At 36.0% G+C, this 13,982-nt stretch overlaps 1 protein-coding gene across 6 annotated transcripts in view; it reads right to left on the reverse strand.

The window, feature by feature from the left end:
- Nucleotides 1–1,438: 1,438 nt before the first annotated feature.
- Nucleotides 1,439–13,982, reverse strand: part of LOC107572539 (LIM and senescent cell antigen-like-containing domain protein 1) — a 13,827-nt gene continuing 1,283 nt past the window's right edge. The window contains exons 2-10 of one of the 6 annotated variants that reach the window (XM_016259120.1): nucleotides 11,164–11,323; nucleotides 10,698–10,764; nucleotides 10,492–10,612; nucleotides 10,096–10,245; nucleotides 5,931–6,081; nucleotides 4,548–4,640; nucleotides 4,392–4,440; nucleotides 4,175–4,250; nucleotides 1,439–1,882 (exon numbers count right to left, since the gene is read on the reverse strand). In XM_016259120.1, the coding sequence (XP_016114606.1) occupies nucleotides 1,768–1,882; nucleotides 4,175–4,250; nucleotides 4,392–4,440; nucleotides 4,548–4,640; nucleotides 5,931–6,081; nucleotides 10,096–10,245; nucleotides 10,492–10,612; nucleotides 10,698–10,764; nucleotides 11,164–11,323 (982 nt within the window). In that variant the 3' untranslated portion in view covers nucleotides 1,439–1,767. The other 5 variants (XM_016259307.1, XM_016259054.1, XM_016258993.1 and 2 more) reach the window with 5 other exon arrangements.

Genomic DNA, 13,982 nt, shown 5'->3' on the forward strand with positions numbered 1-13,982 from the left:
TTAAAAATGACTGTTAATTCAAATGAAATGTCTGACTCTAATAATATTGCTTTAAAAAACAAATTAGCAAATAGCTAAATGCATAATCAATCAAAATATAATAATGTGAATTAATGTAAGTAGAAATGTAGCGATGTTAAGTGTCTCCTTTTAAAATATCTTTCATACTTAAAAACATTATGAAATCAAAGACTGTCAAATCATGTTTAAGTTCAGTCAATTGTTACAAAAAATCATAAGTAATTACTGTCAATGTAGATAATACACAAGGCACAAGTTCATTATATCCAAAGGGTATAAAAGGCATTTTTCTCCAGAAAAATAAGGCAGGCATTTCATAAAACTAAAGTTTAGAACAAAATGAAAAAGACAAGGATGTTATGACTCAAGACAGTCAACATAGTTCATAAATCTCTCAGAAGAAATACAAGTGGTCTAATTTATTGCATATTTCGAGAACACAGCGAGGGCTTTAATAAAGCAAGATCATTTAAGCTGGGGAGGATATTACACAGCCTCAGCACTGAGCATCTGAGCAAAAAGTTTGGTTTAGAGCTTGTGTTGCTCCAGGATCATTACATCATGCATTAGCAATATAAGGCTTGAGCATACATTAAAAATCAAATACAACTCTCAGATCAATACATCAAAACTGGGCCCACGGTCAGGACACAGAAAGGGGTTCAGCCTCGAGAAAAAGCTCTGTGGCATTGCATATGAGGCAACAGAAGTGACAAACGTGCTGAATAATCACTCAGAACAGTGAGAATATAACTAGTATTATCTTGAAAAGCATGCAAGTACATATATATATCAATAAACTATATAAAAGTATTTGTTTGGTTTTGGTTGCAGAGTGTTAAGACACAAGAACATCTGTTGGTGTGAGACCAAAGAAAATCTGCTGGCTACTTTCTGCCATGGAAAAACAAAGCTCAAGCACGTAAGACACACTTCTACGACTAATCCGAGATCATTTGCAGTAAAGATTTAGTTTGGTCTCTGTTCCTACTCTAAGCACCATAGATGTAACAATTGACCATCCTTTGACTCCCCCTGTGGGCGAGGAGATCTACTTGCGGCCTACAGTCTCCGCCAGCTTCTTGAGTCTCTTCTTCAGCTCCAGAGGAAACTTCTCGTAACATTTCTTACATACCGGCTTCATGTCAAATTCCACAAACTTGTTCCTAAAACACAAATTTTGCTTTTAGGAGTGTGTTTTTTAACACATTCAGGCCAGAAACATAGTCTACATGTATGTGTTCCATTCCAGCTAAAACTATCAAAAATAATTTTTGATAATAAAATAAAGCCAAAATAAAATAAATATTTTTTAAATTAGAAACATTGCTCTGAAAGCTAACTGTAATTAAATTAATTTAAGTTGAAGTACTAAAATTACTAAAACTAAAATAAAGCTAAATATAAATATTAACGTGCTGAATAATCACTCTGAACAGTGAGAATATAACTAGTATTATCTTGAAAAGCATGCAAGTACATATATATCAATAAACTATATAAAAGTATTTGTTTGGTTTTGGTTGCAGAGTGTTAAGACACAAGAACATCTGTTGGTGTGAGACCAAAGAAAATCTGCTGGCTACTTTCTGCCATGGAAAAACAAAGCTCAAGCACGTAAGACACACTTCTACGACTAATCCGAGATCATTTGCAGTACAGATTTAGTTTGGTCTCTGTTCCTACTCTAAGCACCATAGATGTAACAATTGACCATCCTTTGACTCCCCGTATGGGCGAGGAGATCTACTTGCGGCCTACGGTCTCCGCTAGCTTCTTGAGTCTCTTCTTCAGCTCCAGAGGAAACTTCTCGTAACATTTCTTACATACCGGCTTCATGTCAAATTCCACAAACTTGTTCCTAAAACACAAATTTTGCTTTTAGGAGTGTGTTTTTTAACACATTCAGGCCAGAAACATAGTCTACATGTATGCGTTCCATTCCAGCTAAAACTATCAAAAATTATTTTTGATAATAAAATAAAGCCAAAATAAAATAAATATTTTTAAAATTAGAAACATTGCTCTGAAAGCTAACTGTAATTAAATTAATTTAAGTTGAAGTACTAAAATTACTAAAACTAAAATAAAGCTAAATATAAATATTAAAAAGAAAACAATTGACAAAAGCACAAAATAGAATTACTAAAACTAAAATGATCACTGAAAATATTAAAAGCCAGTTTAAAATATGAAATACTATAATAAATAATATAATAAAATATTTTATTAATACTTAGGCAGTGTCGTGCATTAATTAGGTCTATGAATGACCAAAAAAATGGGTGAAAAAACATCAATAAAATATTAAAAATATGATAATGCTGAACAGACAAATTAATACTGGAAAATAGAGATGCATCTATATTACAATTCTTGCTGATAACAGTAACCATACTATTATTTTGATGTTATGGCCGATAACTGGCTGATTTTAATTTTAATTACATTTTCACATTTTAATAACTAAATTGAACATTTAAGACAGACAAACTCGCTACAATTGAAGTTAAGCATCACACCAATCTAAAAAAATTCTATTCATTTTGAACACTATTATTAAATTAGTAGTATTTTCTAAGAGCAAGGCCCAATCCCATTTTTCCCCCTTACCCCTCAGTTTCGCGCATTCACATGAAGGGGTAGGGGTGTCTCGATTTTGATTGGAGGGGTAGGGGGAATGGCCAGATTAAAAAAAAAAAAAGATTTGCTAATGTTAAATCATTACTGACTGCACAATAGTGCCACAACATATTTTCATATCTGATCAGGGCGATAACCACCATAGACATTGAGGGGAGCTAGTCCCCCCAACAATTAGAAATCGCTAAACCTTTTTCTCAAATATGGCCAATTCGAGAGAGAGAGAGATGAACGTTGTGTGTATGTGCGTGCGTCTCTCTTTACAATGAATGAGTTTACTTCAAAAACAGCGATTTTATCCTCTTGTTGCTGGAAAATATAATGTAGCGATTCAGTATTTAAACAATGTTATTAATACAAGTCGCGGGGCAGCATTGACAAGTTTCTTTGTTCCTGGATGTGTGAGCTGCGTGATTTCCGATATGTGTGTGTGTGTGTGTGTGTGTGTAAGCAGCGCATTAATACAGAACGGTAAGGCTCTAATGCACACCAGTATAGGTGTGTGTATTGTAGAAGCTAGACGACGTATAACGGTATAGCTGACGTGTAACGTTTTAGTAGTGGTATACCATTTCTCAGGGGAATATTTTTACGCCTACCCCTTGACACTTTGTTTAAAGAGAGAAGGGGAAGGGGTAGGCGTAGTGGTAGAGGTAGAGGTAGGTGAAGGGGTATAAAATATCATTGGGATTGGGCCTAAGTGAGTATTAGATGATGGTAAATGAACATTTACCCTCAAAAATGGGGGGGGGGGGTTGATGGTAAAAAAAAAAAAAAAGGGAAAGAAAGCATGCAGGGGGGGGTGTTGATGGTAAAAAAAAAAAAAAGGGAAAGTAAGCATGCACAATTAAATATCCAATAATGATGAATGATAAAAAAATACAGGGAAAAGTTGCTGAAAAATACATAAAAATAAATAAATGGTGAGGCTGCAGACACTAACCAATGATAATGAACGAGTGACGCAGATGAGCAAGAAGAAGGAAAAGGAGAGAAAAGAGTTACAGACAGACGGCGATGACTTTCTTTCGCCGTTCGCGAGAGTCACGTTCACGTTTCGCCAAACGGCTCTTCAGCTCTTCTGGCAGGCGTTCGTAACAGTGTTTACACACCGCCTTCAGGTCCACCTCCACAAACCTGTCCCTGCAGGGCCACCATCAGGGACAATGAGGGAGGAAAGAGGATAAACAAGCGAAAAGGAGGGGGCATTGGATGGAAGATCGGAAGAGGAATGGGTTGAAGTGGGAAAGAGAGAGAAATGGAATGCAGTAGCATTTTAAGAGCTAAGGAGAATCGAATGGGACAGAAGTAGAGAATAAAAGAGTTAGCTGGAGAGAAAGGTTAGTAATGATCCAAAGAAGTAGGCTACATCACAGCAGCCGAGAGACCCACTTTAAAGGCACTTCAGAACAAATTTACACAAAACACAGCTACCGAACAGTCGCTTAGAGAAAAAGGAAAGAGGGCAGATTGTGATATAGGATGAGTACATGTGTGTAAAATCACTTACTTGAGGGTGAGCTTGGTGTTACAGGTCGAGCACGAGAAGCAATTCACACACCAAGCCTTATTCAGAGCCGACACCACTGAGAGAAAACACAAAAACAACTCAACAACTCACAACAGCAGCACCCTAGCCGTAACAACAACAACAACATTATTATACATTGAAACTTTAAAGGTTGGGAACTAAATGTCAGTATCATGTTCAAGTAAAGAGCAATTACCATCTCCTTCGATCACACGGTTGCAATGATAACAAACATCACCAAAGAGCTGCACAACAGACAGAACAGATGCTTTAGTCTCACAAGTTTCATTATCCACAACATAGCCTTTTCAGATCAAAAAGGGCTTTGAAAGAAGAGCCAGGCATGTGCTACCTGGTTGTAGTGAGTCTCGCAGTAAGCAAGTCCTTTTCTCTCGTAATGACGGTGTCCCAGGAAAGGCTTCTCGCACTTGGCACAGACAAAATGCTGTAGAGACACACAAACACACACGCTGTGAGCATGCCATTCAAATATACACTACCATTCAAAAGTTTTGACTGCTTTTGAAAGAAGTCTCTTATGCTTAAAGCTGCATTTATTTGAGTACAGTAAGACAGTAGTATTGTAAAATATTATTACAGTTTAAAATAAGTGATTTCCACTGTAATATATTTTAGAATGTAATTTATTCCTGTGATGGCAAAGCTGAATTATTAGCATCATTACTCCAGTCTTCAGTGTCACATGATACTTCAGAAATCATTCTAATATGCTGATTTGCTCAAGAAATACTTCTTATAATCATCAACGGTGAAAACAGTTGATTGCTTAATATTTGTTGTGAAAACTGTGAGACATTTGAACAAAGCATCCTCAAAAAAACAGCATTCATTTGAAAAATTATAAATGCCTTTACTATCACTTTTGATCAGTTTAGTGTATTCTTAATTAATAAAAAAGTTAATTTCTATAAAAGCCATATCATCAGCCATACCATATCATATGTATTGTTTTATTTTGTAATAATTAAAACAATACTTAATTATGTGTAGGACTGTCACAATATCAACTTTTAGTAGCACAGCAAAAAATAAGCTTTCCTTTTTTTTTTTAAAACACACTCTTTTAAATAAACAATTAAATATCAATAAAATATTTGCAAACTAAATACGACGAAAACATGAAACCTTTATATTTCACTATTTAAGTGTTTTCATTTTTCAAACAATTATTTAGGTATGCAGTCAGTAATAAAGAACAAATTACAAGTAATAGAACAAATAAAACAAACACAAAGACATGGAACTATGTGCTTGAATTTTAGTACTTGATTACTGAAGTATTCAAGTAAACATCCAGAAAATATGACTAATAAAATTAATTATCTGGCATAGTTTTCACTGCATGATTATTATATAATACACATTAATACTGATCTGATGCAGTTTGACTGTAGAGAGCTTAATTGAGGTACTAAAGTTATCCAGGTGAAAGCGGCTTCTCCTATATTATTGTTTGATTACTATTACAATCATAATAGACTGTGGCAGGTATCTGATATCCCATGTCCAGATCTGCCTACATACACTTAAGACATAGCCAATTGTGTTCATTTTTAATTCCTTGCCAAGGCAGCAACTCTGACCAATAAACATGCAGTTTTTTTGTATCGCCTAACATCCCTAATTAACTATATTTTCAGAAAAGTTATTGTGCACACTGTACTAGAACTGTCACTATGTTGAACAATTTTAAAAATCTAAATAAAATACAGACCTCAACATGCCACTGTTTGCCCATGGCGTTGACCACACGGCCCTCAATAGGACGCCTGCAGGCTCCGCAGATTGGCACGCCCATCTTATCATGGCAGGGGAGGCAGTAGAGTTCCCCTTTCAGCTCGCGAGCGTCGGCGGTCAGCTCCTTACTGTAAAACATACAACCTCAAATTCACATCACTTTCTGTAAATGGACACAGCAGATGGAATCATTTCGAGTCGTACTGACCTGCAGTTACTGCAGTTGAAGTGGTCGGGATGGTAGGGGTCGTTTTTGAAAATGAGGGGCTGTTCCTCGATGATGGCGTGACACTTCTGACAGATGTACTTCCCGAGGCCCCGAGCTTTCTCGCGGTTATGACATGGACGGCAGAGATGGCTGGAAAAAGCAGAAATGCACACCAGCCAATCAGAATGCTCAAATGGTGATTTGGCTCAATATGCAACCAGTTGAGCTAAAGAACATCTCAAAAGGATGATTCTGGTTGCCAGGACTAATAACCTGTGTTTAAGAATCAGAATTGCTTAAGATCATTCATAAATGAAAGCTGATCATAGACCAATTGAACGCATTCAGCCTGTCAGTCCCATGTTCACGGTCACCCCTCATTGGCTGTAAACTCACCGGCCGGCGTTCTTGACGAATCCAACATCGGCGAGCACGGCTTGGCAGATATCACAGCAGAAACAGTCAGGGTGCCAGCTGTTATTCATGGCCTTAATCACACGCCCAATTATAAACTCTCCTGTGGGAATAGGAGGGACACAATTCATAATTAGCATAGTCAATAACATCACCTGTTCATATGTTTGTGCGTGTGCGTCTCTTACCACACTGGTGACAACAGGGAGCAAACAACATCTGGAAATCATGCTCGCAGTATTTCCTTCCCTCAAACTATGGACAGAAGGGAGAAAAATCAAACATAACATCAGCTCCAATGGGAATACATCTCAAAGTCAATCAATTGCAGACAATTGCAACCTGCAGACACTACTGTAACTTCCAGAACTTTGAAGAAATGTCTACCTTTTTATAAATAAAAAAATACATACAGTATATTTTTGAACTAATAGATATTTATATTATTTACAAATATGTATATTGTACAGTATATTTATAGATTTATATTATATTTCAGGTTTTTGCTACAAAAAACATTACACAACAAATCTAAGTGGACCTCAGGGTCTATAATTTACTAAATAAACAAAAAAAACAAAATATATGATACTACCCCGCTTAAACCGCTAGGCTTCAAGATTAAATGCTACATGACAGGTTTAATGCAAGTACCTCATAAAAGAGCCCTTCAGGAAACTGCTGGAAACACTGTGCGCAAACAAAGCACTGTTCATGATGCAACTCGCCGTTGCTGTTGACGATCTTCTCCGCTGGGGCAAATCCGCATTTACACCGTTCACACGAGGCACTTGCCAGGGCATTGGCCATGTTGCTGTAAGAAACAGATCAAATGTCAGGAGAAATGAACAGCAGTGACCATGAGCCTATAGACCTAACACAGCATTAAGAGTCAGCTTCCTTCAGTAAGAATTTATTTTTGAATATTTACTTTTATTCAAGAATGCAATAAAATTATCAAAATTTACAGTAAAAAAGCTGCTCTTTTGAACTTTCTATTAATCATGAAGAAAAAAACAAAATCACAGCTTCCACAAAAATATTAAACGGCACAACTGTTTTAAATACTGAGAATAATAATGGTTTTTGAGCAAAAAATCCACATATTAGAATGATTTCTGAAGAATCATGTGAGACCGAAGACTGGAGTAATGATGCTGAAAATTCATCTTTGCATCACAGGAATAAATTATTTAAAATATATTCAAACAGAAAACCTTTTTTGTAACAATATTTGACAATATTGGTGAATTTACAGTATTTTTTGTCAAATAAATGCAGCTTCGGCCAATAAAGAGACTTTTTCAAAAAACATTTAAAAATCTTACCAACCCAAATTTTGAATGGAAGTATATATTACTATGTTTGACAGTTTAGGTGAATGTATGAATTAGAGCTGTCAAATAAAAATTACAAATAGAATTTCGAATATTTGTTGAATTTAAAATAAAAATCCACATTCGAATGCAAAAACATTGCACTCGACTTTTAGGTGTGCATCAGGCAGCCTTATCAGTGGAGCACAAGATGCGATGACAATGTAAATGTCGTTGCATTTGAATGTTTTTGTTAGTTGAAACCACTAGATGAGGCACTGCTGCATTGTTCATTCAAAATATTGCGGAGAAAGACAACATCAATGTGGAGAAGATCTTGTTTGTCAAAACTGAAATCAACTGAAGCCGTTCACACAGAACGCATATTTTGCCCAGAGGGACATCTATCACAGTTTCGCTCGCATCTCGCACAAGTGAGCCGCATGTTTAGAAAGTCATCAAAAATTAATGAAAGTTCATCTTAAAAAAACATGAAAAAAAAAAAAACATGTTTGCTTTTATGACATAACTGATATTATGTATTTTATTATAGTGAAAAAAACTTTTACAGAATGATATATTGGCCAGATAGATTCATCTGAGGATAATTGCCCGTTTTGCAATTACTGGCATTGGCTTAGCCATAAACAGAACTGAGACAATGTTTAAAGGAATACTTCACCCAAAAATTTGATTCTGAATAAATAGTGTATAAAAAAACTATTTAATTTTTACAATTATGCATGTGTTTCACTGAATATTATTCAATTGAATTGATATCAGTATCATATTGTAATTTGTCACCCTGCTCCTGAAAGTGATTCAAGCTGATGTTTCTCTGCTCAAAAATCCCTCGTAGCCTGTCTGGCACTTTACAAGATATTAAGTTTCTCCATTTAAGAGTGACCGGGCAAGACTGCAACCAATGTTTACACAAACAGAATTAGTCTGCCGTGGCCTGTGGTTACACTGCCAGACGTGATCTCAAATGACTCATGGCGTTTCTCCTCTATGACATCATGATGTAGCTATTAGGGGATGGGCCGTCTTTACAACTTCCCCTCATTCCCTTCACCGCTGGCACGGTGTTAATGCAGACTGATGATTCTAAGGCCGTGATCCATATATGGTGAAGTGAAGCTGAGCAGAGAAGATCTGCTTGTGTACTAAAAGATGGAGACTGTTGTATGTCAGTTCTTATTACATGCAAGAGCTCACAGAGCAACAGTGGAGATCTCACACTGCTGTGTGAGGAAGTGGGAGCTGTGCCATCTGTCTGTGTGTGTGTGTGTGTGTGTGTGTGTGTGTGTGTGTGTGTGTGTGTTTAAATAAACAATTAAATATCAATAAAATATTTGCAAACTAAATACGACGAAAACATGAAACCTTTATATTTCACTATTTAAGTGTTTTCATTTTTCAAACAATTATTTAGGTATGCAGTCAGTAATAAAGAACAAATTACAAGTAATAGAACAAATAAAACAAACACAAAGACATGGAACTATGTGCTTGAATTTTAGTACTTGATTACTGAAGTATTCAAGTAAACATCCAGAAAATATGACTAATAAAATTAATTATCTGGCATAGTTTTCACTGCATGATTATTATATAATACACATTAATACTGATCTGATGCAGTTTGACTGTAGAGAGCTTAATTGAGGTACTAAAGTTATCCAGGTGAAAGCGGCTTCTCCTATATTATTGTTTGATTACTATTACAATCATAATAGACTGTGGCAGGTATCTGATATCCCATGTCCAGATCTGCCTACATACACTTAAGACATAGCCAATTGTGTTCATTTTTAATTCCTTGCCAAGGCAGCAACTCTGACCAATAAACATGCAGTTTTTTTGTATCGCCTAACATCCCTAATTAACTATATTTTCAGAAAAGTTATTGTGCACACTGTACTAGAACTGTCACTATGTTGAACAATTTTAAAAATCTAAATAAAATACAGACCTCAACATGCCACTGTTTGCCCATGGCGTTGACCACACGGCCCTCGATAGGACGCCTGCAGGCTCCGCATATCGGGACGCCCATCTTATCATGGCAGGGAAGGCAGTAGAGTTCCCCTTTTAGCTCACGAGCGTCTGCGGTCAGCTCCTTACTGTAAAACACAACCTCAAATTCACTTCACTTTCAGTAAATGGACACAGCAGATGAAATCACTTAGTGCTGTACTGACCCGCAGTTACTGCAGTTGAAGTGGTCGGGATGGTAGGGGTCGTTTTTGAAAATGAGGGGCTGTTCCTCGATGATGGCGTGACACTTCTGACAGATGTACTTCCCGAGGCCCCGAGCTTTCTCGCGGTTATGACATGGACGGCAGAGATGGCTGGAAAAAGCAGAAATGCACACCAGCCAATCAGAATGCTCAAATGGTGATTTGGCTCAATATGCAACCAGTTGAGCTAAAGAACATCTCAAAAGGATGATTCTGGTTGCCAGGACTAATAACCTGTGTTTAAGAATCAGAATTGCTTAAGATCATTCATAAATGAAAGCTGATCATAGACCAATTGAACGCATTCAGCCTGTCAGTCCCATGTTCACGGTCACCCCTCATTGGCTGTAAACTCACCGGCCGGCGTTCTTGACGAATCCAACATCGGCGAGCACGGCTTGGCAGATATCACAGCAGAAACAGTCAGGGTGCCAGCTGTTATTCATGGCCTTAATCACACGCCCAATTATAAACTCTCCTGTGGGAATAGGAGGGACACAATTCATAATTAGCATAGTCAATAACATCACCTGTTCATATGTTTGTGCGTGTGCGTCTCTTACCACACTGGTGACAACAGGGAGCAAACAACATCTGGAAATCATGCTCACAGTATTTCCTTCCCTCAAACTATGGACAGAAGGGAGGACAATCAAACATAACATCAGCTCCAATGGGAATACATCTCAAAGTCAATCAATTGCAGACAATTGCAACCTGCAGACACTACTGTAACTTCCAGAACTTTGAAGAAATGTCTACCTTTTTATAAATAAAAAAATACATACAGTATATTTTTGAACTAATAGATATTTATATTATTTACAAATATGTATATTGTACAGTATATTTATAGATTTATATTATATTTCAGGTTTTTGCTACAAAAAACATTACACAACAAATCTAAGTGGACCTCAGGGTCTATAATTTACTAAATAAACAAAAAAAACAAAATATATGATACTACCCCGCTTAAACCGCTAGGCTTCAAGATTAAATGCTACATGACAGGTTTAATGCAAGTACCTCATAAAAGAGCCCTTCAGGAAACTGCTGGAAACACTGTGCGCAAACAAAGCACTGTTCATGATGCAACTCGCCGTTGCTGTTGACGATCTTCTCCGCTGGGGCAAATCCGCATTTACACCGTTCACACGAGGCACTTGCCAGGGCATTGGCCATGTTGCTGTAAGAAACAGATCAAATGTCAGGAGAAATGAACAGCAGTGACCATGAGCCTATAGACCTAACACAGCATTAAGAGTCAGCTTCCTTCAGTAAGAATTTATTTTTGAATATTTACTTTTATTCAAGAATGCAATAAAATTATCAAAATTTACAGTAAAAAAGCTGCTCTTTTGAACTTTCTATTAATCATGAAGAAAAAAACAAAATCACAGCTTCCACAAAAATATTAAACGGCACAACTGTTTTAAATACTGAGAATAATAATGGTTTTTGAGCAAAAAATCCACATATTAGAATGATTTCTGAAGAATCATGTGAGACCGAAGACTGGAGTAATGATGCTGAAAATTCATCTTTGCATCACAGGAATAAATTATTTAAAATATATTCAAACAGAAAACCTTTTTTGTAACAATATTTGACAATATTGGTGAATTTACAGTATTTTTTGTCAAATAAATGCAGCTTCGGCCAATAAAGAGACTTTTTCAAAAAACATTTAAAAATCTTACCAACCCAAATTTTGAATGGAAGTATATATTACTATGTTTGACAGTTTAGGTGAATGTATGAATTAGAGCTGTCAAATAAAAAATACAAATAGAATTTCGAATATTTGTTGAATTTAAAATAAAAATCCACATTCGAATGCAAAAACATTGCACTCGACTTTTAGGTGTGCATCAGGCAGCCTTATCAGTGGAGCACAAGATGCGATGACAATGTAAATGTCGTTGCATTTGAATGTTTTGTTAGTTGAAACCACTAGATGAGGCACTGCTGCATTGTTCATTCAAAATATTGTGGAGAAAGACAACATCAATGTGGAGAAGATCTTGTTTGTCAAAACTGAAATCAACTGAAGCCGTTCACACAGAACGCATATTTTGCCCAGAGGGACATCTATCACAGTTTCGCTCGCATCTCGCACAAGTGAGCCGCATGTTTAGAAAGTCATCAAAAATTAATGAAAGTTCATCTTAAAAAAACATGAAAAAAAAAAAAACATGTTTGCTTTTATGACATAACTGATATTATGTATTTTATTATAGTGAAAAAAACTTTTACAGAATGATATATTGGCCAGATAGATTCATCTGAGGATAATTGCCCGTTTTGCAATTACTGGCATTGGCTTAGCCATAAACAGAACTGAGACAATGTTTAAAGGAATACTTCACCCAAAAATTTGATTCTGAATAAATAGTGTATAAAAAAACTATTTAATTTTTACAATTATGCATGTGTTTCACTGAATATTATTCAATTGAATTGATATCAGTATCATATTGTAATTTGTCACCCTGCTCCTGAAAGTGATTCAAGCTGATGTTTCTCTGCTCAAAAATCCCTCGTAGCCTGTCTGGCAATTTACAAGATATTAAGTTTCTCCATTTAAGAGTGACCGGGCAAGACTGCAACCAATGTTTACACAAACAGAATTAGTCTGCCGTGGCCTGTGGTTACACTGCCAGACGTGATCTCAAATGACTCATGGCGTTTCTCCTCTATGACATCATGATGTAGCTATTAGGGGATGGGCCGTCTTTACAACTTCCCCTCATTCCCTTCACCGCTGGCACGGTGTTAATGCAGACTGATGATTCTAAGGCCGTGATCCATATATGGTGAAGTGAAGCTGAGCAGAGAAGATCTGCTTGTGTACTAAAAGATGGAGACTGTTGTATGTCAGTTCTTATTACATGCAAGAGCTCACAGAGCAACAGTGGAGATCTCACACTGCTGTGTGAGGAAGTGGGAGCTGTGCCACCTGTCTGTCTCTCTCTGTCTGTCTGTCTGTGTGTGTGTGTGTGTGTGTGTGTGTGTGTGTGAGAGTGTGTGTGTGTGTGTGTGTGTGTGTGTGGAAGGCTTGCTTATGTCTGTAACACACTCCCAGCTGGACGATACAGTGTGGGTTTGAAAACCTAAACAAACCATATAAAAAAAATAATTATTTAATTTAAAATGTTTCAATTTAACTTTTTATTCCAAATGTAATTCAATTTTTTTTATTAGAAAAATGCTATTAAAATTTTCACTAGTGTTCTTAGACTTTGGAACCCTGTTGCACAAACAAGTAAATATTTATCAGAAAACTTATTCTGAATATTACACAGAATCTCATATGGACTAGCACTCAAAAGTTTGGGGTCTACAAGTTTTTTTTAAGTAGTCTCATATGCTTACCAAGGCATCATTTAATTTATGTAAAACAGTGATATTTTGAAAGATTCCTGCGGTTTTAAATAACTGCTTTCTATTTGAATATTTTAAAATGTCATTTATTCCTGTGACGGCAAAGCTGAATCAGTCTTCAGTGTCACATGATCCCTCAGAAATCATTCTAATATGCTGATTTAGTGCTTAAGAAACATTTGTTATTATTATCATTATGTTGAAAACAGTTATCCTTTTAGTTATTGTAGTATTCTTTAATGAAGAGGAATCAACAGAACAGCATTTAAACATTATAAATATCTTTACTATCACTTTTCATCGATTTAATTCATCCTTACAGAATAAAAGTATTACTTTAATCGCATCCAAAATAAAAGTTTTTGTTTACATAATACATGTATGTGTACTGAGTATATATATATATATATATATATATATATATATATATATATATATATATATATATATATATATATATA

This window comes from Sinocyclocheilus grahami, unplaced genomic scaffold, assembly GCF_001515645.1.
Source record: "Sinocyclocheilus grahami isolate Dianchi unplaced genomic scaffold, SAMN03320097.WGS_v1.1 scaffold3.1, whole genome shotgun sequence".
In the NCBI taxonomy this organism is placed as follows: Eukaryota; Metazoa; Chordata; class Actinopteri; order Cypriniformes; family Cyprinidae; genus Sinocyclocheilus; species Sinocyclocheilus grahami.